General features: G+C 42.4%; 7 protein-coding genes across 9 annotated transcripts in view; 4 read left to right on the forward strand and 3 right to left on the reverse strand.

Moving 5' to 3' along the window:
* Positions 1–11,279, reverse strand: part of LOC108101166 (brain tumor protein) — a 39,428-nt gene extending 28,149 nt beyond the window's left edge. Inside the window, exons 1-2 of one of the 3 annotated variants that reach the window (XM_017205390.2) lie at positions 10,816–11,279; positions 3,257–3,258 (exon numbers count right to left, since the gene is read on the reverse strand). The gene's annotated coding sequence lies outside the window, so the exon portion shown is untranslated. The remainder of the gene's footprint in view (positions 1–3,256; positions 3,259–10,815) is intronic. The other 2 variants (XM_017205389.2, XM_043209357.1) reach the window with 2 other exon arrangements.
* Positions 11,280–11,495: 216 nt separating this feature from the next.
* LOC108101175 (probable DNA-directed RNA polymerases I and III subunit RPAC2) lies at positions 11,496–11,989 on the forward strand. The gene is made up of 2 exons (XM_017205405.1): positions 11,496–11,603; positions 11,660–11,989. Exons 1-2 carry the CDS (start codon positions 11,586–11,588, stop codon positions 11,960–11,962), a joined length of 321 nt encoding a protein of 106 aa, XP_017060894.1. The 5' UTR covers positions 11,496–11,585; the 3' UTR covers positions 11,963–11,989.
* On the reverse strand, positions 11,911–12,725 carry LOC108101174 (dynactin subunit 6). The gene is made up of 2 exons (XM_017205404.2): positions 12,595–12,725; positions 11,911–12,525 (listed from the first exon to the last, which is right to left on the reverse strand). Exons 1-2 carry the CDS (start codon positions 12,609–12,611, stop codon positions 11,985–11,987), a joined length of 558 nt encoding a protein of 185 aa, XP_017060893.1. The 5' UTR covers positions 12,612–12,725; the 3' UTR covers positions 11,911–11,984.
* A 129-nt stretch (positions 12,726–12,854) lies between these two features.
* Positions 12,855–14,941, forward strand: LOC108101169 (asparagine--tRNA ligase, cytoplasmic). The gene is made up of 2 exons (XM_017205397.2): positions 12,855–13,025; positions 13,139–14,941. The coding sequence occupies exons 1-2, from the start codon at positions 12,992–12,994 to the stop codon at positions 14,779–14,781; spliced, it is 1,677 nt and encodes a 558-aa protein (XP_017060886.1). The 5' UTR covers positions 12,855–12,991; the 3' UTR covers positions 14,782–14,941.
* Positions 14,942–14,999: 58 nt separating this feature from the next.
* Positions 15,000–16,679, reverse strand: LOC108101170 (general transcription factor 3C polypeptide 5). The gene is made up of 4 exons (XM_017205398.2): positions 16,539–16,679; positions 16,279–16,480; positions 16,089–16,218; positions 15,000–16,026 (listed from the first exon to the last, which is right to left on the reverse strand). Exons 1-4 carry the CDS (start codon positions 16,656–16,658, stop codon positions 15,036–15,038), a joined length of 1,443 nt encoding a protein of 480 aa, XP_017060887.1. The 5' UTR covers positions 16,659–16,679; the 3' UTR covers positions 15,000–15,035.
* A 162-nt stretch (positions 16,680–16,841) lies between these two features.
* On the forward strand, positions 16,842–19,811 carry LOC108101167 (pre-mRNA-splicing factor ATP-dependent RNA helicase DHX16). Its single transcript, XM_017205396.1, has 4 exons — positions 16,842–17,248; positions 17,307–17,443; positions 17,502–19,071; positions 19,132–19,811. The coding sequence occupies exons 1-4, from the start codon at positions 16,899–16,901 to the stop codon at positions 19,757–19,759; spliced, it is 2,685 nt and encodes an 894-aa protein (XP_017060885.1). The 5' UTR covers positions 16,842–16,898; the 3' UTR covers positions 19,760–19,811.
* Positions 19,812–20,902: 1,091 nt separating this feature from the next.
* On the forward strand, positions 20,903–22,809 carry LOC108101244 (protein l(2)37Cc). Its single transcript, XM_017205498.2, has 3 exons — positions 20,903–21,015; positions 21,215–21,649; positions 22,036–22,809. Exons 2-3 carry the CDS (start codon positions 21,218–21,220, stop codon positions 22,432–22,434), a joined length of 831 nt encoding a protein of 276 aa, XP_017060987.1. The 5' UTR covers positions 20,903–21,015; positions 21,215–21,217; the 3' UTR covers positions 22,435–22,809.
* The last annotated feature ends 517 nt before the right edge of the window (positions 22,810–23,326 follow it).

The raw sequence follows: 23,326 nt of genomic DNA on the forward strand, positions 1-23,326 counted from the left end.
GCGAAGAATCTTTTGTGTCTGCGCTGTTGGCCAAAAATTCGCTTTGTTTTGCAGTCGACAACGCGCGCCTTCTTTATTATTATCTTGCCTTTCCTTAGCTGCTTTGCTATCGAGAACTTTTTCTGTTGTTGTTGTTGTTGTTGATGATGTTCTTGTGGCGCATTTTCTTCGCGGGCTCTTGGTTTCTTGGTTTATTTGCTGTCCCCCAGCTGTCATTAGGTTTTCTCCACCGCACCTCGCACATTTCGCAGCCTCTGCTAATGTCTTTGTTACCTTCGTTTTTGGGGTCCGTGCCTGTGTGTTCTTTCACCTTTTTCGGGTAGTGGAAACTTTTTTTCCAGGCAGAAGGTCAACGTTCATAATTGCTTGTGATACACTCTTAAAGCCAACGAACCGCGTGCTTTTCGACCAGCGACTCCTTCTCATAACGCACCAAATTGGTATATTAGATGCGGCAAATTACTTTAACTCTACAGTCAAAGTTGGCTAACGAGAAAAGTTAAGTTTTCAAAAAGTATTTTCAGCAGAGAAATTCTAATTTGATTAAACATTTTTAAATTTATACATTTTATTGAAAAACAAGAAAGGAAGCTAGCTTCGGCAAGCCGAAGCTTATATACCCTTGCAGTTACTAAATTTGTCGAACAAAATAGACAAAAGCTGAAGAGCATCGAAGCTATGACGATTTTTCTATTAATTTTCCATATTGTTCATATGACAGCTATATGATATAGTCGACCGATTTTGATGAAATTTAATTTGTAACTCAAAACTCATTAGAAAACTCTATATTCCGAAAATCATGATTGTCTGATGAAAAACAACGAGGTTATAATTTTATTTCCGTCATTTCTATATAGATTTTTCGATCTTTTCTATGGCAGCTATATGATATAGTATTCCGATTTTTATGAAATTTTTTCTTAATTTAAGAGTATTTAAAAAACTTTATTTTTCCAAAAATCATGCTCGTGGCATTGAAAACAACGACATTATAATTTTTTTTTCATTTATATATATATTTTTTGATCTTTCCTATGGCAGCTATATGATAGAGTTATCCGATTTTGATAAAATTTAATCCGAAATTCAATAGCAGTTAGAAACCGCCATCTGGAAGGAATCAAGTCGATCTGATCAAAAATAACAAAGTAAGAATTTTTTATTTCATTCTCTTGTATGGGAGCTATCCGATATAGTCGGCCGATCCGGCTCGTTCCGACTTATATACTGCGTGCAACAACTCCACAACTTTTGGGAAAGTTTCAGCAAGATAGCTTTAAAACTGAGAGACTAGTTTACATAGAAACCGACAGGAGGACAGACAGACAGACGGACAGACGGACAGACGGACAGACGGACAGACGGACAGACGTACAGACGTATTCCGATTCTGCTCGTGATGCTGATCAAGAATATATATACTTTATGGGGTCTGAGGTGTCTCCTTCACTGCGTTGCAAACTTCTGACTGAAATTATAATACCCTTTGCTCTGCAAGGGTATAAAAAAATGTATATAAAAAACCAATGCTACTACTTTATAAAAAATTTGTAAGAAGCTAAAAGATACATTTACTTCTATAAGGCATTAACATTTTTTTGTAATCTTTTGTATAAATAATTTGTTCTATTTTTTTAGGTGTTCCAACGGAAATGGCACTTTTGGGTCGATCCAGAGATTTGCTTTGCTTTTAAATTCTCTTTCACCTCTCCGTCCAAAAGCGCCTCTTTGTATTTCGCACAACCCTTGATTATTTCTTTAATCAGATGTGGGAAGTTCTTTGAACTGAACTTGGCAAAAGCGACCTCCCTTTCTCTCAGGGGCATTTAGACGTTTCCTCTGCCGATTCGAGTGGGTTATTCCCCTCTAATTTCCCCAAAGAACTTGTGACGGAGGCAATTCTCTGGGGAGAGTTACTCTGGGCAATCGGAGGGTTAGGTCGGTCAAAGGTTCCGCCAGATTACCGATGGGGCCAAGCCCGGAAAACATTAGTTTCGAGTTTTGGAGGGGTGCTTGGTGCTTGTCTCATGTGCAGGCATTAAGCTCTAAATTGAAACAATTAAATTATTCCATAATTATATGGATTGTCTATGCTGGATGAAAAATTAAATGAAGGGAACTCCAGCGGAGAAGCCACGCCTGCACAAAACATCAAGTATCATTAACCAGCTTCATGGCTTGAATTTTATTTGGAGTTGTTTGTACTTTAATGAACTCGAATTGGACAGGGAAAATAGGGTGAGAGAAGAGCGTCGGGTCAAGACAAACCATTTACAACAAAAATTGAAGAAATAACGTTAGGCGTTTCGAGAAAATTATAGTTTCTTTAAAGATTTGTTCCATTTTCTAATAAGGTTGAATATTAATAAATAAGTTTATTTTTATACATTTCTTTTGGTAAAATTAACTTAATTTTAAACAACGCAATTGTCGTAAACTTAACGGCTCTGCGATTTTTGTTGCAGCTTTATGCATAATTGATTCACCCAGCTTTGTTCTTGATTATTTTTGTAAGAGTGTAATCAGATGTGAACCACTACAGGCAGAACAAAACAACAACAACGCCAATGGCCAATCATCAAGCAACATCAACAACAAAGCGCCTGAAGAATCAGTGAAGAACGTCGAAGCTGAAGAATCGGAATCGCAGAAGAATCGTCGACAGCGTTGGCGTTCGAACATTGACCTTCATTAAGGAGGAAGAAGAAGCGGTAGAACCCACAGCAACAACATTTCAAGCACGGCTTATTGTTGTTTCTGCTGCTTTGGCCATCAATCAGTCACTCACTCGCTCTCTCACTCGCTCAAGTGCAGTTTAGGCCTCTTTCATTCTCTCCTTACTTGTGTCTCCTTCTCGCTCCCTACTCCACTGCATCTATCGCTTACTCACCGCCAACAACGGTAAATTTGCTTACGTTTTTCTGGTTTACTAAACACAATATTATTTAACACTGACATTTTACAACCGAGGAACACAAACGTTAAATGCAAAATGAGTTACACTGAAAATATAAATTTGTTGTTGCGAAAACTTTTAGTACAAAAGAAGTGATTAAAAAGGTTGTGATGATTTGTTTAAGTGAAACCTTCTTAGGAATTTAAAAGTTTTTGGGCTGAGTTTAATTTGTGTTATGTTAAGATTTAAAATTTTCGAATCATGTTTTTTTTAGCGTCCACAGGCGTCGCAGTTGACGCCTACTGCTCTGCCAGTGTTTTGGGAGGCGTGGCAAGGGGGCAAGCGGGGCACATTCACTTCTCGTTTTGAGCTGAATCACCATAAACCAAGAGCCACGAGTTGCGGGCCAGCGAAAGAATAAATAATAAGTGTCTTTGGGCGGGAGAGCGAGTGAGACGGACGGACACAAGAATATCTAATAAGAAATCAGCAAAACCGAGTCTGAAAAACGTGTTTTGTGTTTCTCGTTGTTATTCCTTATTTTTATTATTTATATTGTTTTTTTTTCGTACGTTGTTTTATTTCTTTCTTTTCGTTGGATTTCGAAGACTGGCGAGGGGGGGAAAACCGGGAGGTGGAGCGGGGAGGTTAGCTCAACGGAACGAAACGGTCAACTGAAGCTCTGAGCGCGACACCAAAAAGTACATTGTGAAATCATTTCTATTTCTAAACAACAACAAGCGGAAGCAACAACAAAAACACCAAAAAAATAGCAACAAAACGAACTCAGAAGAATTTGATAGGCGGTTCACAGTGGTCGATCGGAAATACTTGGTCTGCGAAATCCGGAATCGCACTTTTTTAATAGCAAGTACATGAATCACCTTATCAGTAAGCCGATAAATACAAATGTAAACATAACGGTTGATACATTCAAAAATCAATTTGCATGCAATCTTGAATCTTGTAAAGCAAATGTATCTAAGAAGCAAAAGATAATTCAATTAACTAATGTTTACGTTCCTATTATTGAATAGATTTTTTTCTTACGAATAAAATGTTAAATGTATCAAGATGATTTTGGTACGAAGAAAAAATTAAAAACTTAAAAATTCTGGTGTTAGGTATTGTCTCTTTCAAACTTAAATTCATTTGTCCTGATTGAGAATTCACTGTACATGTGTGCAACTGGCAGATTTGAACCTCCTCCACCGCCCCCAAATACCAAGCCGTCTTTTGTCCCACCTTCCAAGGCATTTGCTTTGTTTTATCAGCAAATTCAGTTTCAGCTGAACTATACTCTGAATATTTCTACATACAATGTTTCAATATATGTACATATGTACTATATAAGATTCGAGTCGTCGGTCTGCGAGTTCTCGTACTGTTCTTTTTTGCCCGCTCTGTTTCTTTTGGCTCGCTGTTGTTATTATTGTTGTTAGATTAATTTGCTTTAACAGCTGTCTTGTCGTCTGGTCTGCGAACATACAAATATATATACTCGTAAACCGAAAGCCAAACAAAGTCAAAGACGCTTCTAAAGACTCCAAAAGCAAGCAGCGTGTGAACTTTTTGCGGGGAGGAGCCCCAAATGCGAGAAGAAAGAGGGGGAAGTTTTCAACGCAAGTGCAAGAAGACTCGGGAACTCAAGGCTGTGAAGAACCGAAGTTAAGGGGAAGAAAGACAGGCAGACCTCTTGAAAAATCCAAAATGTGGAAGCAGCATAACCCCGATAACTAAAAAACTTTGACTTTGTCCAATGAACATCCCATTTAATATGCTTAAAATAACCAAACATTTTATTAAATAATGATGTTGGTTTGTTGAACATGCAAACTTTTCGTGAGTAAATTTTAATGATAATTTACTGTACTCCCTTAGCTGAAAACTTTACGTTTTTAAATCAACACAGCGGCGAAAAAGCCAACAAGCACATAAAATAAAGAAACACATGCTGTTGCCTTTATTCCGAGAAAATCACACAAATGGAGCTTGAAGGAGACGAAATTCTCCTAAAAGATTTCTGCTGAGATAACCCCTCTCGTCTTGTTCACGAAAAACTAAACTAAAGATCCCCGTAGACCTATTATGATAATGGAATCTCGAACTTAATAACAAAGGGCAACCTGTTCATGCAAAACGGAAACGTTGCTCAGATACCCATCCCAAAGCCATTTTAAAACAAAAGTTTTGACAAAAATTCCCACGAACTAAGAGAGTTGCCGACCAACCTCCCCTCGCCCAGGCCATTTACAACCCTCTTTACAAGACCCATAAAGATTCATTTACAAGACAGTTTTCTTGGGACAATTTACCCATTTGCATGCGTTAAATTTTCGCATATTCATGAGAACGTAAGGACGACCAGGACATTGAGAATCCGAGACCGAAGCCGAAACGAGAACCCGAGAAACTAGAGGGGAAAAACTACCCCTGACGGTTAACAAAAGTAAATGACCTTTAATAACGTTGCTCGGCAAATTTCACGGACAGAATGAAAAGCGAAAAACAAAGACAGAATGGTTGGGTTTACAGGAACTGGAACCGGTCGTCGTCCTCTCAAATCATTCAACTAAAACCCATCAATCTGTATGCAGCCAGAGCCACACCCAAAATAACTTCGCGGGGGCGGGGAAGGCAATAAAACCATTTTATGTACCCCGTCGTACCCCCCAAAGGTAAAATAACACTAAAACAAAAGCTGGCGGATGGGCCTACTCTATGGAGAGTGCAATTAAAGGTGCTTCATGACTTTATGCTGTCATAAACTTGTAATCGAAGATACCGCAGCCTACACAGGTAAAACAGAAAGTTATAATGTTCTCAAATTATCGCTGTTCTTCAGTTTAGTTTTACAATAAAAACAATCACAAGCCATTAAACAATTTTTAATTGTTTTCGTTAAAGAAAGTTGAGTGAAAATCGCATCAAAAGTAAGTATGTTTTATTTTTTGCAAAAATTAAATCTTGAATTTTCTGAACTTATACCACTAATCAGTGAGATCAAAGATAAAAACGTTTTTCTTTTTCCGTGTACTGCAAAGTGTAGCATGAATATTTTAATATATAAAATCGTAAAAAAATAATATACAAAAATTCATAAAACTTCCGATAAAGGTGTAGTAAAGCAAACGAGCAAACGCAGGGCGTTGAATCCGAATCCATTCCACCCTCAAAATCCCATTCAACATATGAAAATCAAATCAGCGAGGGTTGCCATTGTACTATGCAAACAAACAGATGTGCGTGTATGTGTGAGGGGGAGGAAATCATATGTGTGTGCGCTTGTGAGGGTGTTTGGGGGGTGTCATGGGGGGTGTCATGGGTGGTATGGATGTGTGTGTATGTGGGGGTCTTCCGTCTGTCTGGGGTCAATGCACAAAAATGCGTAGAACGTGCTAGTGTCGGCCAGTTTTCAACAGGGGGGTTTTGGTTTGAGTTGAGCTCTGCTGGAAAATCGTTCACTTTTCGCACTCACCAATACTCGCCCGCACGCACTCTCCCAACACACACACACACACACGCAGAATTGATGCTGGGGGCTGGCCCAAAGGTTTGTTGACCCCAAACGCGAACAGACAGACAGAAATGCGTAGTTGAATATATATATTGGCTTACAGTAAACACACGCAAATTGTTCTCAACCTCGATTACTTTTAAATTAATTTTCCCTTCAATTTAAATAAAATAAAATGTTATGATTATAAAAATAAGTCCCTACAATTTAAGAAAAGTTTTTTGGTGAATGTGCTTTGATCAAAGTATTGTATAAAATCTAATAATAGTTTGAATTATTTTTTAATTGTTTTTTTTACGAAACTTTCCGTTTTTAAATTCCCCAACTAGTATGCCCACTGTACTTATTGTGCCTGAATGTATTTTTCGTGGTAAGATGCGTTCCCCTTTTCTTTGTCGGCAGCCCAAGAGGGTTGATTAGCGCCACCCCCTCGGCACCCACCACCCATCTGCACACGAGAACGTAGACCTTAAGCTACCTTCCTGCCTCCAGCCTTCGATCCTTGCTTCCTTCACGGGAAGGCATTAATAATATGGCTGACATGACTATTTATTTATTTGCAAGACACTTTCCCGAAATGCTGCCGAGGGGGTGGCCAGACGACCGAGCTCTCCCACCCCCCGGAAAAGGGATCAAAGTCAGACGCATACAAAATGCTGTCGTAAGTTCCATATAAGTTAAAACCACCCCTGCCAAAAATAAGCCACAGCGAGCGGGGAAAAATGCAAGTTGGACAAAACGGAAAAAAGTGAAGTAACATAAAATGAAATGAAAGCGGCAGCTGTAAAGTTCAACAATAAAAGTGGGAAGCAACAGAGCAAAAACAAAAAAAAAAAAAAAAAAGTGAAACGAAAATGAAATGAAACTAGGCACAGGACTCACAGGACATGCACAGGGGGATGCGAGTCCTTTGAGGCCGTACAGCAACCACCACGAAAAGCACCAACAACAGCAACAACATCAACACCCATCGGCAATATGTGCGATGGCAACAGACAGCATCGGACACATTTTACGGCTGCTTTAGAGCGTATTATGCAAATCCCTTCAAGCATACAGTGAAAAAAAGGAACAAAATAATATAGGCACAATATAAAACATTCATTTCAATAGCAAACCACAAGGAACGATGGTGCTCTTCTTTTTGCCATTTCCCTTTCAGTTCACCTGAAACTGCAGGCCGGAAATCAAAAGACACACTTTGAATGGAAAGTTCTGAATCGAACCTTTGAGATTAATTGTATTTAAAATTTCTTATTACCAAAAAACTGTAGAAACATAAGGAAGTAAAAGTTCATTAAATTCACAATACTATTTTATGCTACTGCTACAACATTACTATCATATTTAAAAAATCATGATGTCTTGTCGAAAAAAAAACACTTTTTATAAAAGAACTATTGGTTTTTCGGAAGATACATATGTATCTATGCACATGTTTAGTGAGAGCAAGGGAGCTGTACACCAAAGGACTTAAAATTCGATGTCGCGATTGGCAATTACGGCTAAGCCACTGGTAAGCCGAAATTTTTACTGCCTTTTGTCCTTTTTTAAACATTGCAAAATTTCGATACCCTTTCTAAGACTATAAACAAGGAAACCTAAACAAAGGGGAAATAAGAGAAAAATGCATGTGATGGTTTTGTTTGTTTTAAGTCTCTCTGTCGACGTCGCTGCTGCTGCGTCTGGACTGAGATCACGCACACATAGAGAAAAGAAATTTTAAAGAAGGGGGAGGCATTCGACTCAGCTTCCTTTTGACTTGCTCTTAATACACTATAAAAGTTATTATCTTTTAATGAAGTCTAAAATCAATATTTGCGAAAAATTTTTTGTATCCGTTGTATGAGACATTTTATATTATTTTAAATTTAAATTTGTAAAATATGGATTTTTAGTCCATAACATTATTTCTTTACGGTGTAGTTTGTGCGGTTACCATCGTTTATTTACTTGTTATTTTTTTTATGTTGATTTTGGGAATTCTAAAAATGCTTGCAGCTTCATCCTTTTGCGACGCTGTCTCCTTCTTTCCTCCTGCTTTTCTTAGCACGTATCGAATGCAGCCGGCAGCGGATGACAGGTTTTTGCTCTCCTCCGCCTCCTGTTTTGCCGTCTTTTCCTGTTTTATGGCGCTCCCCACCTCCTTCGTGATTCGCTGCACAGGATGTTAAAATATCACGTTGTCGTGTCCGTGTTTCCGTCTGTTCCTTGTTCTCTGTTCCGTGCTCTTCATCTTCGTCTTGTGCCATTGCCACCTCACCTTATTCTGTCTGCTATTGAACCCGGCTCCCCTTTGGCCCCTTTCACTCTTCGTGCCATTTCTCTCAACCACCCCACCCCCTGCCGTCTGCGTATTTTATTTTATTTTATTTCGTGTGGCTTATCGGTGTCTGCAGCATCCTTGGAAATTTTTCGTACTATGGGCACTTGAAACAGAACGCGAACATTTTTAACGTATGTATGAGTGACTAGTCCATTTCATCTTACAGTCAATTTGTGTAACTAATTAACTTTATTAAATTGTTGTAAATTTGTAAGTACATACTTAATATTATGGAACCTACTCCTAACTTGCTAATCTGAAAAGAACGCAGAACTAGGAAAGGTTTTTTTTAACGAAATACCACTGTAGAGTGAGTGTCAGCATCCTGATAGGTATTTTCAAGTAGATATCTCCAATACTCATGGGAAGATATTCCACTCAAGGGAGAGCTCAAAATTTCGGTCCCAGTTCAGCTCCGCCATTTATTCGCCAGTATAACTACACTGACATAGTGTAGGCTAGGTTCACACAATCAGGGAGAATAAACTGAATTTGGTAAAAACAAATCTGCATGAAGATTTGTGATTTTGATTAAATGATCTTGAACTTGTTTTACTCTCTAGTAACATTTAAACAATTAAAAAAAAAAAAAAAAACTATAATATTAAGATATTTGTTTTTTCGGTGTTGGATTTTTCTGCAGGTTCTGCTCGTTTGAGTTTATTATAAGTTAGAGTACAATATTACACACGAGTGCGGAAATTGTTTACGAATCAGTTTCGCGAGTATATGCAAGGGAAGTTTTTTTTTTCCTGTACACATGCAGGGCCATATAACGTAGTATTCAACATGGGTTTGTGTTTATTTACAGGGGGCCAAACGAGAACCTCCTGTATCGTATTCCCAGAACCATTTCGCACGTCTCTTTCTGCTTCTTCTCCATTTTGCGACGATCGTGACGCCCAAATGCAATTCTTTTGTTGTAACCACTACAATGCCAAAATAATTGCAAACGTAAAAAAAACCATAAAAATAAGAATAGAGTTAGCCCAGGAGAGAGAGCGAACCCCTTTTTTGGCCAGGAGAGAGCAGCTGCTTTGCTCTCTTTTACACACACATACACAATACAAACGCCGGCAGTAAAATTACATACATACAAACGTACATGCAGCGCTGCAGCCCATGTAAAAACAACAAAAAGGGCGCCCAACATAATGGGGGAAACGATATGAAAACGAAACACAGCCTAGACCAAATTGCAACAACTGCAAATTGGGGGGAACGCATGGCGCCAAACGAAACGTGAGACATACACACACCTACGAAGTGATTATTACAACACAAGCTCAAGCGCGTGGGCGCGCGGAGGGGGAACGCATGAGATAACGGAACATGCTGCCGCATTAGTCACCACCAAAACACAACAGATGTGCGTGTGCTTGTGTGTGTAATAGTCACCACCAAACAAATGAGTGCAAAGGAGCCAGCAGGATACCGAAGGGGTTCGGGCGGGGAGAGGAAGGACCGTAGCAACCAGTGGAAATAAAATACAGTGCATATTGGCTAAAGTGAAGTTAAAGGTGGATGTCCTGGAGCCGAGACATACGATAAAAAGTGCTAAATATCATCAGGCGCTTGAGTCCTTTCAGGTATCAAATATTTTTGCTAAAATATTATTTTACTACTATATTATCTATGTACATACATATATCGCCCACTTATTTGAAAAATAAATGTTTTTTAATAATAGTACATATTTAAAATTTCAACTGTTAACGGTATAAACTGTTTCCATTTTATTTTTGTTTTTTTGGGTACTTTTTTAAGTTTAACGTATTGGTAATAACGACAAGAAAACAGAACAGCAGGCAAAGTAACGCTAAAGCTAAAGCTTAAGCCCCTGGAACTGGTATTTTTTAGCGAGCGCTTCCGCCTTCAGAGGCAGCGACGTCGACTGCGCAACGACAGAGGCAGCTGCCTGCTTTTGCATGTGTGTATGAATTTGCATAATTTTCGGGACTCAAAGGGGGCGTGGCCAAAAACAAAATTTAAATGACATTTTGTTCTCCTTAACGAATATTTGGAATATTTATGTGGTAATATTGATAAGCAAATTGTGTGCATTATACAAACCTGTATTGCAGTTTATTCCTGCCGTGCGCTGGATGCAGAGAAAAACAAAACGAAAAGCATAAAAATGAAGTGCCGTTTGCTTCGTTGTGTGCGTTTTTGGCGGAGTGTCGGTGTTTTTGGAGCAACTTCACGTTGGCTGCATTGCGAAAATAATTATGTTTGCCGTTGCAGTTTTTTTGTTTTTGTTTTTTATTTTTTTAACTTCCCTCTTTGCTTCTCTTTTTTGCCGCCTTTTCTGCTGATGCTTTCAAACAAATTACACACACATGCAAAAGGCGGCATGCAATTATGCTAATGCGGCTGTTTGCGACACTTTTTTTTGTTTTTTTCGGCCCACACCGCAAAAACTGATTTTGCTGCTGGCCTCCAATAAAAATTGGCCACAGAACGAAGCAAATTAACAAACAACACACAATGGCAAATGCCGAGACTTGAAAACCGCGTCAAGAACTAGAGTTGGACGCGATATCGGTGTGGAATCGAAACATCGGTATTCAACCGATGTTTTTCTGACAGCTTTTATTAAAATATCAAAAAGATAATAATCAAATTAATTTTAGTAATAATGATAAATCAAAATAAAAAAATATAATAACTTAAAATTTGTTTTTTATGAGTAAACAAATTCTCTTTGTTAGCTATTTTTTGTTGAATTCTAGCCACTTGTAGCTTGTTTGATAGATGGACAATCGATAGGCACACAATCGATTGTAAGGGCATGTGCCTCGCACGTTTTTTGTAAACAAAGCAGAAACTATTTAAGTATTAAAATGGGAGCTTTGGCAGAGGTTTTTAATAAACGAATTACTGAATTTTGTGTTCTAACTAACATATTGCATTTTAGCTAGCTGGCGATGAGAAAAACGGCGAAGGATCGCGCACTTTTGTGTTTACCAACGAGGGTCACACGCTGGGCAATGCACTGAAAACAATTATTGCCCGGTACCCAGAGGTGGATTTCTGCGGCTATACGATTCCCCATCCCACAGAGCAAAAGTTGCACTTTCGCATTCAATCCAACCGAGATCGAGCTGTCGATATCCTGAAACGTGGACTTGAGGATCTCGAAGGACTATGTGATCACACGATAGCAACTTTTGAAAAAGAGATGACTAATTTTAATTCGGTAAAAGCGGAGAATACATAAGGTTTTAAATAGAGACTATAAACTAGACAACGCTGCGTGCCTTCTTGGGATCATAGTTGGGTTTGCGGAGATGGTGATAATTCGGCAGAACCTTGCGAAGGAAGTCGATCTGAAGCGTTTGCGATCCCTGCTTATCGATGGCCTCTCTCTGAAGTCCTTGCTCGCCATAAACAATGGTGTTTTCTGGCAAACGTTGACTGGTATGGATCTTAATTCCTGCTCCCACGACACAGCCACTGGAAACAGTAACTCCACGGCCTACAAAACTCTTGCTTTCGAATACGTTCTTGTCGCCAATTCGGGAAGCTTCTACTTGACATCCCACTTCAAAGACATTATGGGTTCCAATGCTTAAGATATTATTTGCATCCCAAGTAGCTCCCGGCTCTAAGCGATGGGCTATGGTGGCATACTCCTCTATGATGCAGTTTTCCCCAATTATTATGGGTCCTGCATCGGCAATAACAGTGGCACTAGGATGAACTACACATCCCGAAGAAAAAGTGATGTCACCGCGCAAGTTGCTCTCCTCGCAAACTACCGCCTTTGGCAGTATTTTGATTCTGTGGAAGTATTAGGATTGAACCGACTGTGTTTTTGATTTTCCTATTTCCTATTTTTTCTATAATCACCTGTTTTCCGAGGGCATTTTCCTCTTTTCCGAATTGTTTACGTTTTTACACAAGGTGAAATGTACTAAAAAACACCATGCTTAGTTGTCGATAAAAAGGATGAGCTCTGTGAAAAATAAGCCAAATACAGCTGTCTATTTTTTTGTTTACTTTTTTGATTATACGAGACGTAGAAATTATTAACTATTAGTAATTATTTAAATTCAATTTTTTAAAGTTTTGCTAGTTTTGTTTGACAAACGGTGTTTTGCAACACTTCCCCTTATATCGGTCAATCGAGTATCCGGCGTAAGGTATCGTTTCGACAAAGTTAGCTTGAAGCTGATGCAATTTTGTCGAGATAATTGTGAGATATAAGGAAGGCTCTCAGCAAAATATTAGTCATAAAGCAAACAAGATGCCTGCCGATCAGTTGGCCGAGTTAAGTCTGGGTAAGAAATCAGCTAATCAATAAAGACACGGACAAACTATTTCGTCCACGTTGTCAGTCGGCCGAAAGTATCGATCTATAATGTGCAATATTTATATGTACGACCATGTGCAGGTGCTCTCTTCACATCCGAAAAGAAGGGCAGCGATGAGAGTGGTGAGGGAACGGAATCGAAACCATTCAAGACAATCCTGCAGGCGATGCGTCATGCGGGCAAGGAGCCCTTTCCCACGATTTACGTGGACAGCAAGGATCCCAATGCAACGGAGCCCTTTGAACCGGCTGCCAAATCGCAGTTAAAGAAAATCCAGAAACTCTTCGTTAGAGAGTCGCACAAAAACGCCGAGAAGCAGCAGCGCGAGGCGGAGGACGCCGAGAAGCGCCAACAGAATCTGGAGGAGGCGCGCAAGATCAAGATCGTGGAGGATCCCAGCCTGCCAGTGGCTCGTAAAATTCGCATCCTCGAGGGCACCGCCAACCGGGATTCCCGTGTCAAGATTTACGGCTGGGTGCATCGACTGCGTCGTCAGGGAAAAGCCCTAATTTTCATCACCCTGCGCGATGGCACTGGCTTCCTGCAATGCGTGCTAAACGATCAGCTCTGCCAGACCTACGATGCCCTTACCCTGAGCACAGAGAGCTCTGTGGTGCTTTTCGGCACTTTGAAGCTGGTTCCGGAAGGCAAGACGGCTCCCGGTGGCCATGAACTCAACGTGGACTACTGGGAACTGATTGGCTTGGCTCCTCCCGGCGGTGCCGATGCCATTCTCAACGAGGAGGCCCAACCGGATGTTCAGCTGGACAACAGGCACATCATGATCCGCGGAGAGAACACCTCGAAGGTGCTCAAGATGCGTTCCGTGGTAGCACAGGCATTCCGTGCTCACTACGAGGCACGTGGCTACAACGAAGTAACGCCACCGACTTTGGTGCAAACCCAGGTGGAAGGTGGCTCCACTCTCTTCAAGCTGAAGTACTTTGGCGAGGAGGCCTACCTCACGCAGAGCTCGCAGCTCTATCTGGAAACCTGCCTGCCGGCTTTGGGCGATGTCTTCACCATTTCCCAGAGTTATCGGGCGGAGCAGAGCCGAACGCGCCGCCATTTGGCTGAGTATTCTCATGTGGAAGCCGAGTGCCCCTTCATCACGTTCGATGAGTTGCTCGATCGACTGGAGGATCTGGTCTGCGATGTGGTGGATCGTGTGTTGAACTCGCCTTGGGGCTATTTGGTCAAGGAGCTTAACCCTAAGTTCAAGCCGCCGCAGAAGCCATTCCGTCGCATGAACTACGAGGATGCCATCAAGTGGCTGAAGGAAAACAACGTGACCAAGGACGATGGCACCTTCTACGAGTTCGGCGAAGACATACCCGAGGCTCCGGAGCGCAAGATGACGGATACGATCAACGAGCCCATTATGCTGTGTCGTTTCCCGGCGGAGATCAAGTCCTTCTACATGCAGCGCTGCAAGGAGGATCAGCGCTTGACCGAGAGTGTGGACGTACTGCTTCCAAATGTGGGCGAGATTGTGGGTGGATCGATGAGGATTTACGACAGCGAGGAGCTGCTTAAGGGATATGCGCGCGAGGGCATCGACCCGAAACCCTATTACTGGTACACGGACCAGCGTATCTACGGAACTATGCCGCACGGCGGCTACGGTTTGGGTTTGGAACGCTTCCTGTGCTGGCTGCTAGACCGATACCACATCCGTGAAGTCTGTCTGTATCCCCGATTCCTCGACAGGTGCAGGCCCTAAGCAGCAAAAGGGAACTTTTTCCTTCAGCCAGCATTTAAGAATATTGAGCATTGTCTTGCAACACCTAATTGCAGCTTCTGCTACTAAAAAAATGAATTAATACACTTGTCTGTATATCTTACTATGAATAAAGGCCGCGCCTATGCTTCATTAAAATGAATTATTTATGGTTATACCCTTGCAGATTATTTTATAATTCTGAAAGCTTTTTTAATTTCTGTTTTATTATTATTTAATTGGGTGATGATCACTGATCAGCTTGTTATGTTATCAAAGAGCTGCTCAATATCATTGTCTACAAACTGTTCCGAAGTATTTGCGGCCTGCGATTCGTCCAACTCCGTGTCCTCCTCCTGCGTCTCTTCATCCTCGGGCTCGTCCTCCTCCTCATCGTCGGCTTGGGTAACCGCCTCCACCTCAGCCGTGAGGTTCTCCTTGCGGTAATGATTGCGCAAAAGTTCGCTGATGGTGGCGCAGACAATCTGACGCACCTGAGCATCGAATCCTGGTGGCAGCCAACCGGTTCGCTCATTGCACACTGCACCGGTGAGCGGTGTGGGAATCTTCTCAAGCATTTCCTGGATCTTCACCATGCGAACGTCGCAGTAACGCAGCATACATTGCCGGGAACGCGGCAGCTTGTGCTCATCGAAGTACGGGTAATCGATGTCCTGAACTAAATCGGAGACGCGATCTTCGATTGGCGCAAAAGGAGCATTCGCTGCCCTTCGTTGCTTCACTAATTTCTTCGCGTATACAAATTCGGACAGGCCAGTGCTAAAACGCAGCCGGAAGTCAAACGTCTGGTAGTAGCGACTATGGAAATCCTTGCGAGGATCGTAACCAAACCGTACGTACAAGGTTCGCCACGGACCGTTGCTGAAGTAAAAAGCCAGTGAAGGTGTAATGCATTTAAGCTTGTCGTTGGTCAAGCCAGATTCGTATTGCAGGGCGATCCTGGTCCAAATTGGACAGTCGTCGAATAGTTTCTTGACCACGGCCAACTGCTCATCGGAAACGTATTTTACTTTGAGTCTTTTCAGATTTTGCGAGTCTGCTTGCGTGGGAAAACTGTCGACCATGTTGAAGGAAACGACACCTTGGTTGTCATAGGAGGATTTTGAATGTACACCCAGCACTTCCTGTTGGCCATCTTCTGTTCCATCGAGACGGTAGGTGCCTGAATAGACCACGTCTACGTGGGCAAACAATTCAGGAAGGGCTAGAAGTTGATTATGACGACGTCTGCGGGAAGATTAAATTGTTTTACCTTACAGGTAATATTAAAAGCTTAACTTTTTACTCACTTGAAGAAATCCAAATCGGAAGTATCCTTGGGTTTCAACTGATCCAAAGCGTAGGTAAGTTCCTGAGCGGCATTAGCATTATCACTTTTTGGAGTTGGCCAAAGAGGTAAGTATTGAAAATCACATAGAGCTAAGGGTGCAGATCTCATTAGAATATTAAGCTGTGTTTTAATCCCAAATTGGAACATACTTTCAAAGGTAAAACTTCGGCTGCAGTGACCCAAAACCCGAACAAAATATTCCGGAGGTCGTTGTTTGTCTTTTTTGTGACGCCTCACAGTTATTGAGAGCAGGACTCCAGTTTTATCTGTGCAATCTCCAAAAGTAGGTTTATTGTAGGGATTCTCAGGATGGAAGTGCAACGCCAAACGTTTTACTTCGTCGCCTAGGACCTGAGTTTTTGGGTGGGACTATCAGCAAGACCGGTTGTTATTAGATTACTGTATTTACCTTTGAAATATTGATAATGCCGCCAAGAGTGGCTATCATCCGGTCAGGATTAACCACTTTTCCAGGATATTCTATCAACTCATATTCTTTTTGCGGATTAAAACTCAATTGGCGCGACATATTCTGAAACTGAGGTGAGATATAAACTAAAACAGCTGATAGGCTATCAGTGCTGCTAAATTTGAACAATACGGCTAAATAAAGATAAACAAAATATGCAGTACTAGAAAATAGCTAGAATACCTACAGAAAACAGTTATGCTGTCAGCTCTCTCAGTTATCGCAGTGTCAATCGGAGCCGGTCACTTCTTCTTCTTCTACATTGTTTTGGTTTTACCTCTTAGTTGTTTATTTGTGAAAATGTCCTCTAAAAATAGGAAACGCACGGCTAGCAGCAGCAGCAGTGCCGAGGAGCCGGACAGTGAGGAGGAGTCGCGTCTGAAAGATCTGCAAGAGCGCGATGAGTTCGCTAACAGACTGAAACAGCGGGATGAGGATCGCACGCGTAAGGTGGTGGACTCCACCGGAGGTCGCAAGGCTATCGAAGAGGCCACCAAGCGCCTTAAACTGGAGCATGAGGATCGGGACAAGATTGTGCCCCACTTGCGGCTGCAGTCACGTCGCCAATACTTGGAAAAGCGAAAGGACGACAAGGTGGCCGAACTGGAGGCGGACATTCTGGACGATGAGTATCTCTTCGACGAGAGCGTGTAGGTTCATGGCTATTTCACCTGTCTGAAAACAACATAACTTGGTTTTCTTTTGCAGCCTGACCAAAAGGGAGAAGGAGGAGCGTCAGTACAAGAAGCAACTGTTAAATATTGCTAAGGAGCATGAAAAGGCTCGGGAATTGGAGCGCATTCAGCGCTATCAAATGCCACAGGACTTAAAGAAGGGGGAGAGATGTAAGTAAACAATGTGATTTATATATATATATCTTTAATCCTTTACATTGTTTTTCAGCCGAGTACGTTGAGGTTGATGACTTCGAAAAGCAGCCCAACTCCGAGCAGAAGAAATGGGAAGCTGAACAGTTGGCTTCGGCTCGCTTCCAATTTGGAGCGAAGGATGCCAAGGCGCAGGAGGAGTACGAGTTGCTGCTTGATGATCAGATTGACTTTATTCAAGCCCTCACATTAGATGGTAGTCGCGAGAAATCGTCCAGTCGGCAGCCGGAGCTCACGGAGAAGGAACGCAAACGTCTGACATTGGATGAAACCAGACGATCTCTGCCCGTCTATCCCTTCAAAGACGATCTGATAGCTGCTGTGAAGGAGCACCAGGTGCTAATCATCGAAGGCGAAACAGGATCGGGAAAAACAACCCAGGTGCCACAGTATCTCGTCGAAGCTGGTTTCACCAAGGACAAGAAAATGATCGGATGCACGCAGCCTCGGCGAGTGGCTGCCATGTCGGTGGCGGCGCGTGTGGCCGAGGAGATGGGCGTGAAGCTGGGCAACGAGGTAGGCTACAGTATCCGTTTTGAGGACTGCACCTCGGATCGCACCATTCTGAAGTACATGACGGACGGCACACTGCATCGTGAGTTTCTCTCTGAACCGGATTTGGCTTCGTACAGTGTGATGATTATTGATGAGGCTCACGAGCGCACCCTGCACACGGATATTTTGTTTGGCCTGGTCAAGGATATTGCTCGGTTTAGGCCAGAGTTGAAGCTGCTCATCTCCAGTGCCACTCTGGATGCGGATAAGTTCTCCGCCTTCTTCGACGATGCTCCCATCTTTCGGATACCCGGTCGTCGGTATCCTGTGGATATCTTTTACACGAAGGCCCCGGAAGCGGATTACATCGACGCGTGCTGCGTTTCAGTCTTGCAGATCCATGCCACTCAGCCCTTGGGCGATATTCTAGTGTTCCTAACGGGTCAGGATGAGATCGAAACCTGCCAGGAGGTTCTGCAAGATCGCGTTAAGCGATTGGGCTCTAAAATCCGTGAGCTGATCGTTATACCCGTCTATGCGAATCTTCCGAGTGACATGCAGGCCAAAATCTTTGAGCCCACGCCACCGAATGCGCGAAAAGTTATTCTAGCCACCAATATAGCAGAGACATCGCTGACCATCGATAATATCATATATGTGATTGATCCTGGCTTTGCCAAGCAGAATAATTTCAATTCCCGCACTGGCATGGAATCGCTGATGGTGGTTCCCATTTCCAAGGCATCGGCAAACCAGCGAGCAGGCAGAGCAGGTCGAACTGCGCCGGGAAAGTGCTTCCGCTTGTACACTGCATGGGCATACAAGCACGAACTGGAGGACAACACTGTGCCGGAGATTCAGCGCATCAATCTGGGGAATGCGGTGCTAATGCTCAAGGCGTTGGGCATCAACGATCTGATACACTTTGACTTTCTGGATCCGCCGCCGCACGAGACACTGGTTTTGGCCCTGGAGCAACTTTATGCCTTGGGTGCACTAAATCATCATGGCGAGTTGACCAAGTTGGGTCGACGAATGGCCGAGTTCCCTGTGGATCCCATGATGGGCAAGATGCTGCTAGCAAGCGAAAAGTAAGTATTATTTATTAGAGGTTCTGATGCATTTATATTTACATGTGTTTTTTTTTTCAGATACAAATGCTCTGAGGAAATGGTGACCATTGCAGCCATGCTGTCAGTGAACAGCGCCATCTTCTACAGACCCAAGGACAAAATAATCCATGCCGACACTGCCCGAAAGAACTTCAATCACATGCACGGCGATCATTTGAGTCTGCTGCAGGTGTACAATCAGTGGGCAGAAACGGATTACAGCACCCAGTGGTGCTATGAGAATTTCATTCAGTACAGATCCATGAAAAGAGCTCGGGATGTGAGAGAGCAACTGGTTGGACTCATGCAGCGTGTCGAAATCGACATGGTTAGCTGTCTTCCAGAGACTGTAAATGTTCGCAAGGCAGCCACGGCTGGGTACTTCTACCATGTGGCGAGACTCTCGAAAGGAGGTCACTACAAGACCATTAAGCACAATCAGACGGTGATGATTCACCCAAACTCTTCGCTTTTTGAGGAGCTCCCCAGGTGGGTGCTCTATCACGAACTGGTCTTCACCTCCAAGGAGTACATGCGTCAGGTCATCGAGATCGAGAGCAAGTGGCTGCTGGAGGTGGCTCCGCATTACTATAAGGCCAAGGAGCTGGAGGATTCCACAAACAAGAAGATGCCAAAGGGCGCCGGACGGGCCGAAATGACGCAATAATAAGGGTGTTGTAATGAGTGAAGATTAAAAACAATTTAATTTTAAACTTTTATTTGTTATTTGTGCAAAAATTATTAATTAATTTTATTTCAGGTTAAGTCAGAGCTCGCAAATAACAGTCGACCGTTTCTCGTTGTCTGCTAATAACAGTATTCTCCAGACCCTTTACGAAAAGTCTCAGAGAACGACCGATTTATGGGTTCGTAAATGGGTTCGGTTGCGCTCAGACCGAAACCGATTTTTTCTATTCGGTTTTGTTCAGGTTGCTCCAGGACCGTTTTGTCGTTTTCAGTGAAGCAAAAGGTCTTTTGCATATGTATTGGTATACAGTGCACGTATACCCAGCGGGAAAAACGATGTGGAAGATATGCTATTTTCCAGAGATTTCTTCATACAAGCGGAAGGGCAAAAACCTCCTTCACCCCTTACATTTTTGCCGTCTCTCCTTTCAAAATACACGGGGTGACACACAAAAGGAAGGGGTAAAGGAGGTTTCTATGTAAAAATCCACAGGTTTCAGAAACCCACCCTTATTTAGCGGACCGAAATTTTCAACTCCTACCCCTACGCCTGCTAAAAGAAGTAGGATTTCCAGTAGACTTAAAACCGAAAACCTACTTCTAAAAACCTACTTCTCACTTTCCCGCTGGGTAGGCAAGCAAATCGTAAAACATCGTGTTTGCGGACGAAATATATTAATCGTCTTCGTGAATTCAACGTGTGTGTGTAAATGCCAAGACCGTTTGCATTGAGTTTTTCGGTCAATCGGTCTTTTGGTGACTCTCATTGTGCGAGCGTTTCTCGATCTGCTCCTTACGCACTGCTCATTGAAAGACCGAAATGCAAAGAGCTCAACGAAAAGTGCTCAACAGAAAACACAAATGATGACAGCAAGGGGCTCTTGCTCAGAGCGAGAGCGAGACAGTATGAACTTTTTCGGTTGTGCTCGCACCCAGAGCACTAGATGAAAAACGGTCAACTGTTATTTGCGAGCTCTGGGTTAAGTACATCAATTTAAAAAGCGATTCAAAAGTTTGCGCTTTAATAAATCGAAAGTTGTTTAGTGGCGCCATCTATGTGTCAAATAATGAGGTTGCTACATTTTTTAGGTAATAGTGGGTAGCGAAGTAGTTTGGTAAAATCTCATTTTATTCTCTGGTAACACTGGTCGTCCGGTTGAATTTCGTGTTTTGTTCTATTCAAAGGGCAAAATTGCACAATAATTTCGTTTAATTGAAACCAAAAAGCTTTAATAAGTAAGTATTAAATGTTGGGAGTTGAAATCCGTGGAAGAAACACTTGATTTTTGGATAAACACACATAAACAGCACGTTGTCGGCTAGCCATGACGTTCTAACCTAAAAAACTGACGAAATTTATCAAGTCAAGTCGGCTTTTTATTTACATATAACCCATAAGATAATACTTAATACTTTTAGTTTTGTTTTTTTGAAGATAATGGCTGCTCAGTTCTTCAACCGCATTGGCCAAATGGGCCTTGGCGTGGCCGTTTTGGGCGGTGTTGTCAATTCGGCGTTATATAATGTGGAGGGTGGCCATCGGGCGGTCATCTTCGATCGCTTCACCGGCATCAAGGAGAACGTGGTCGGCGAGGGCACCCACTTCTTCATCCCCTGGGTGCAGCGTCCCATCATCTTCGACATTCGCTCGCAGCCCCGCAACGTTCCTGTAATTACAGGCAGCAAGGATCTGCAGAATGTGAACATCACGCTGCGTATCCTGTACCGACCCATTCCCGACCAGCTGCCCAAGATCTACACGATCCTCGGCCAGGACTACGACGAGCGAGTCCTGCCCTCCATCGCTCCCGAGGTCCTGAAGGCCGTCGTTGCCCAGTTTGATGCCGGCGAGCTGATCACCCAGCGTGAGGTGGGTTGAGCTGATATCGTTAGTTTGGTGGAGGCTTAAGACTTAGTTTAGGGTTACCAGTGATTGCATCTGAGCCCGGTCTGTTTATCATTAACTTAGGTCATTTGGGGCAATTATGATTTTCTTGAGTAAATTAATTTTGTTTATAGTTAACGTTAGTCCATTATTTTCCATTTTATTAATAACTTAATTGATTGCTTTTAATTTTCTCTTCATCTAAAATGTTTAAAATGTTTCATAATAATTGATTGCTTCACCGAAAATAGTATACTACTTGGGTAAAAGCTTAAAAAGTTAGAATATAATTACTAGAATAACACAAGTTTATAATATCTTTACATATTTAATTCTAGAATACATTTCTAACGTTGGTTTCCCCTTTTTAGATGGTGTCGCAGCGCGTTTCCCAGGAGCTGACCGTGCGTGCCAAGCAATTCGGCTTCATTCTGGACGACATCTCGCTCACACACTTGACCTTCGGACGGGAGTTCACGCTGGCCGTCGAGATGAAGCAGGTGGCCCAGCAGGAGGCCGAGAAGGCGCGTTTCGTCGTGGAGAAGGCCGAGCAGCAGAAGCTGGCCTCGATTATTTCCGCTGAGGGTGATGCCGAGGCCGCTGGCTTGCTGGCCAAGTCGTTCGGCGAGGCCGGCGACGGTCTGGTGGAGCTGCGTCGTATCGAGGCCGCCGAGGATATCGCCTACCAGCTATCCAGGTCCCGCGGTGTCGCCTATCTGCCCAGCGGACAGAGCACGCTGCTCAATCTGCCATCCACCATCGCGCAGTAGCTGGGTGCATCTAGTTCCGTTAAGTTGTAACTACCTAATAGCATTTACTAAGTACTTTTCGATTCTGTTTCTGCTGAAATATGCACTAAACTAATGCGTTCGCCCGACTGACTGGAGAATATGAAGCGAAACAACCAAAATTTGTCTCATGTAATCGGTTTTTCCATTATCTTCCCGATCGGGTTCTAAATCCGGTCGCAGTGCGCCTCTCGTTTGCGGCTCAACTTTTGTTGTTTCCGTTTGGGTCCTTCGAGCGTGCGTCCTGCCGAATTGGTCCCTAAGATCTGCATCTGGCCAAAACAACTCCAGTGAATCAAAGAAACACAGACCACAAGAAAATTTCATTACGAAAAAAACAATAAATATTAAACCTTACTTGAGTTGTCGTTTTTATTGACTTATATTTTTGTGTAGATTGGATTGCATTATGACATTTCGACAATAAATTGTGTTACTATAATAATAATTACCTTCTCCGAACCTTAAGTCCATAAAACCAAGTTGAATTCAAATTTTGCAAACTGTTTTAAGGAAAAAGAGCAGTCTCCTGGGGAATCCCACTGCCAGTTTGGTTTGATATTAATAATCTTATCAAGGGTTTATTGCAACGTTGTAATTGTAGTAATTAAAAGTACTTAAGTTGAAAAATGGGATAATAAAAAACCTTTCGATCTTTTTATGGCTTGCTGAACTTAAAAAATTTCTTTTTGCTTCTATCGATTTTATTATTAGACTTATCACCTGACGCTTAAATACGTGACGCTTCCAATCTCTCCAGTTTGAAGCATGGAAAACAGTTTTGCTTATCTTCAGTCTTGTTTACTTCTTCTGAGTGATTATGCAATCCCCCTCTTAAAGGCGCCAACGACCTCTATAAACGCCAGTGACTTTT

Source organism: Drosophila ficusphila, unplaced genomic scaffold (assembly GCF_018152265.1).
Source record: "Drosophila ficusphila isolate 14025-0441.05 unplaced genomic scaffold, ASM1815226v1 contig_127, whole genome shotgun sequence".
NCBI lineage: Eukaryota > Metazoa > Arthropoda > Insecta > Diptera > Drosophilidae > Drosophila > Drosophila ficusphila.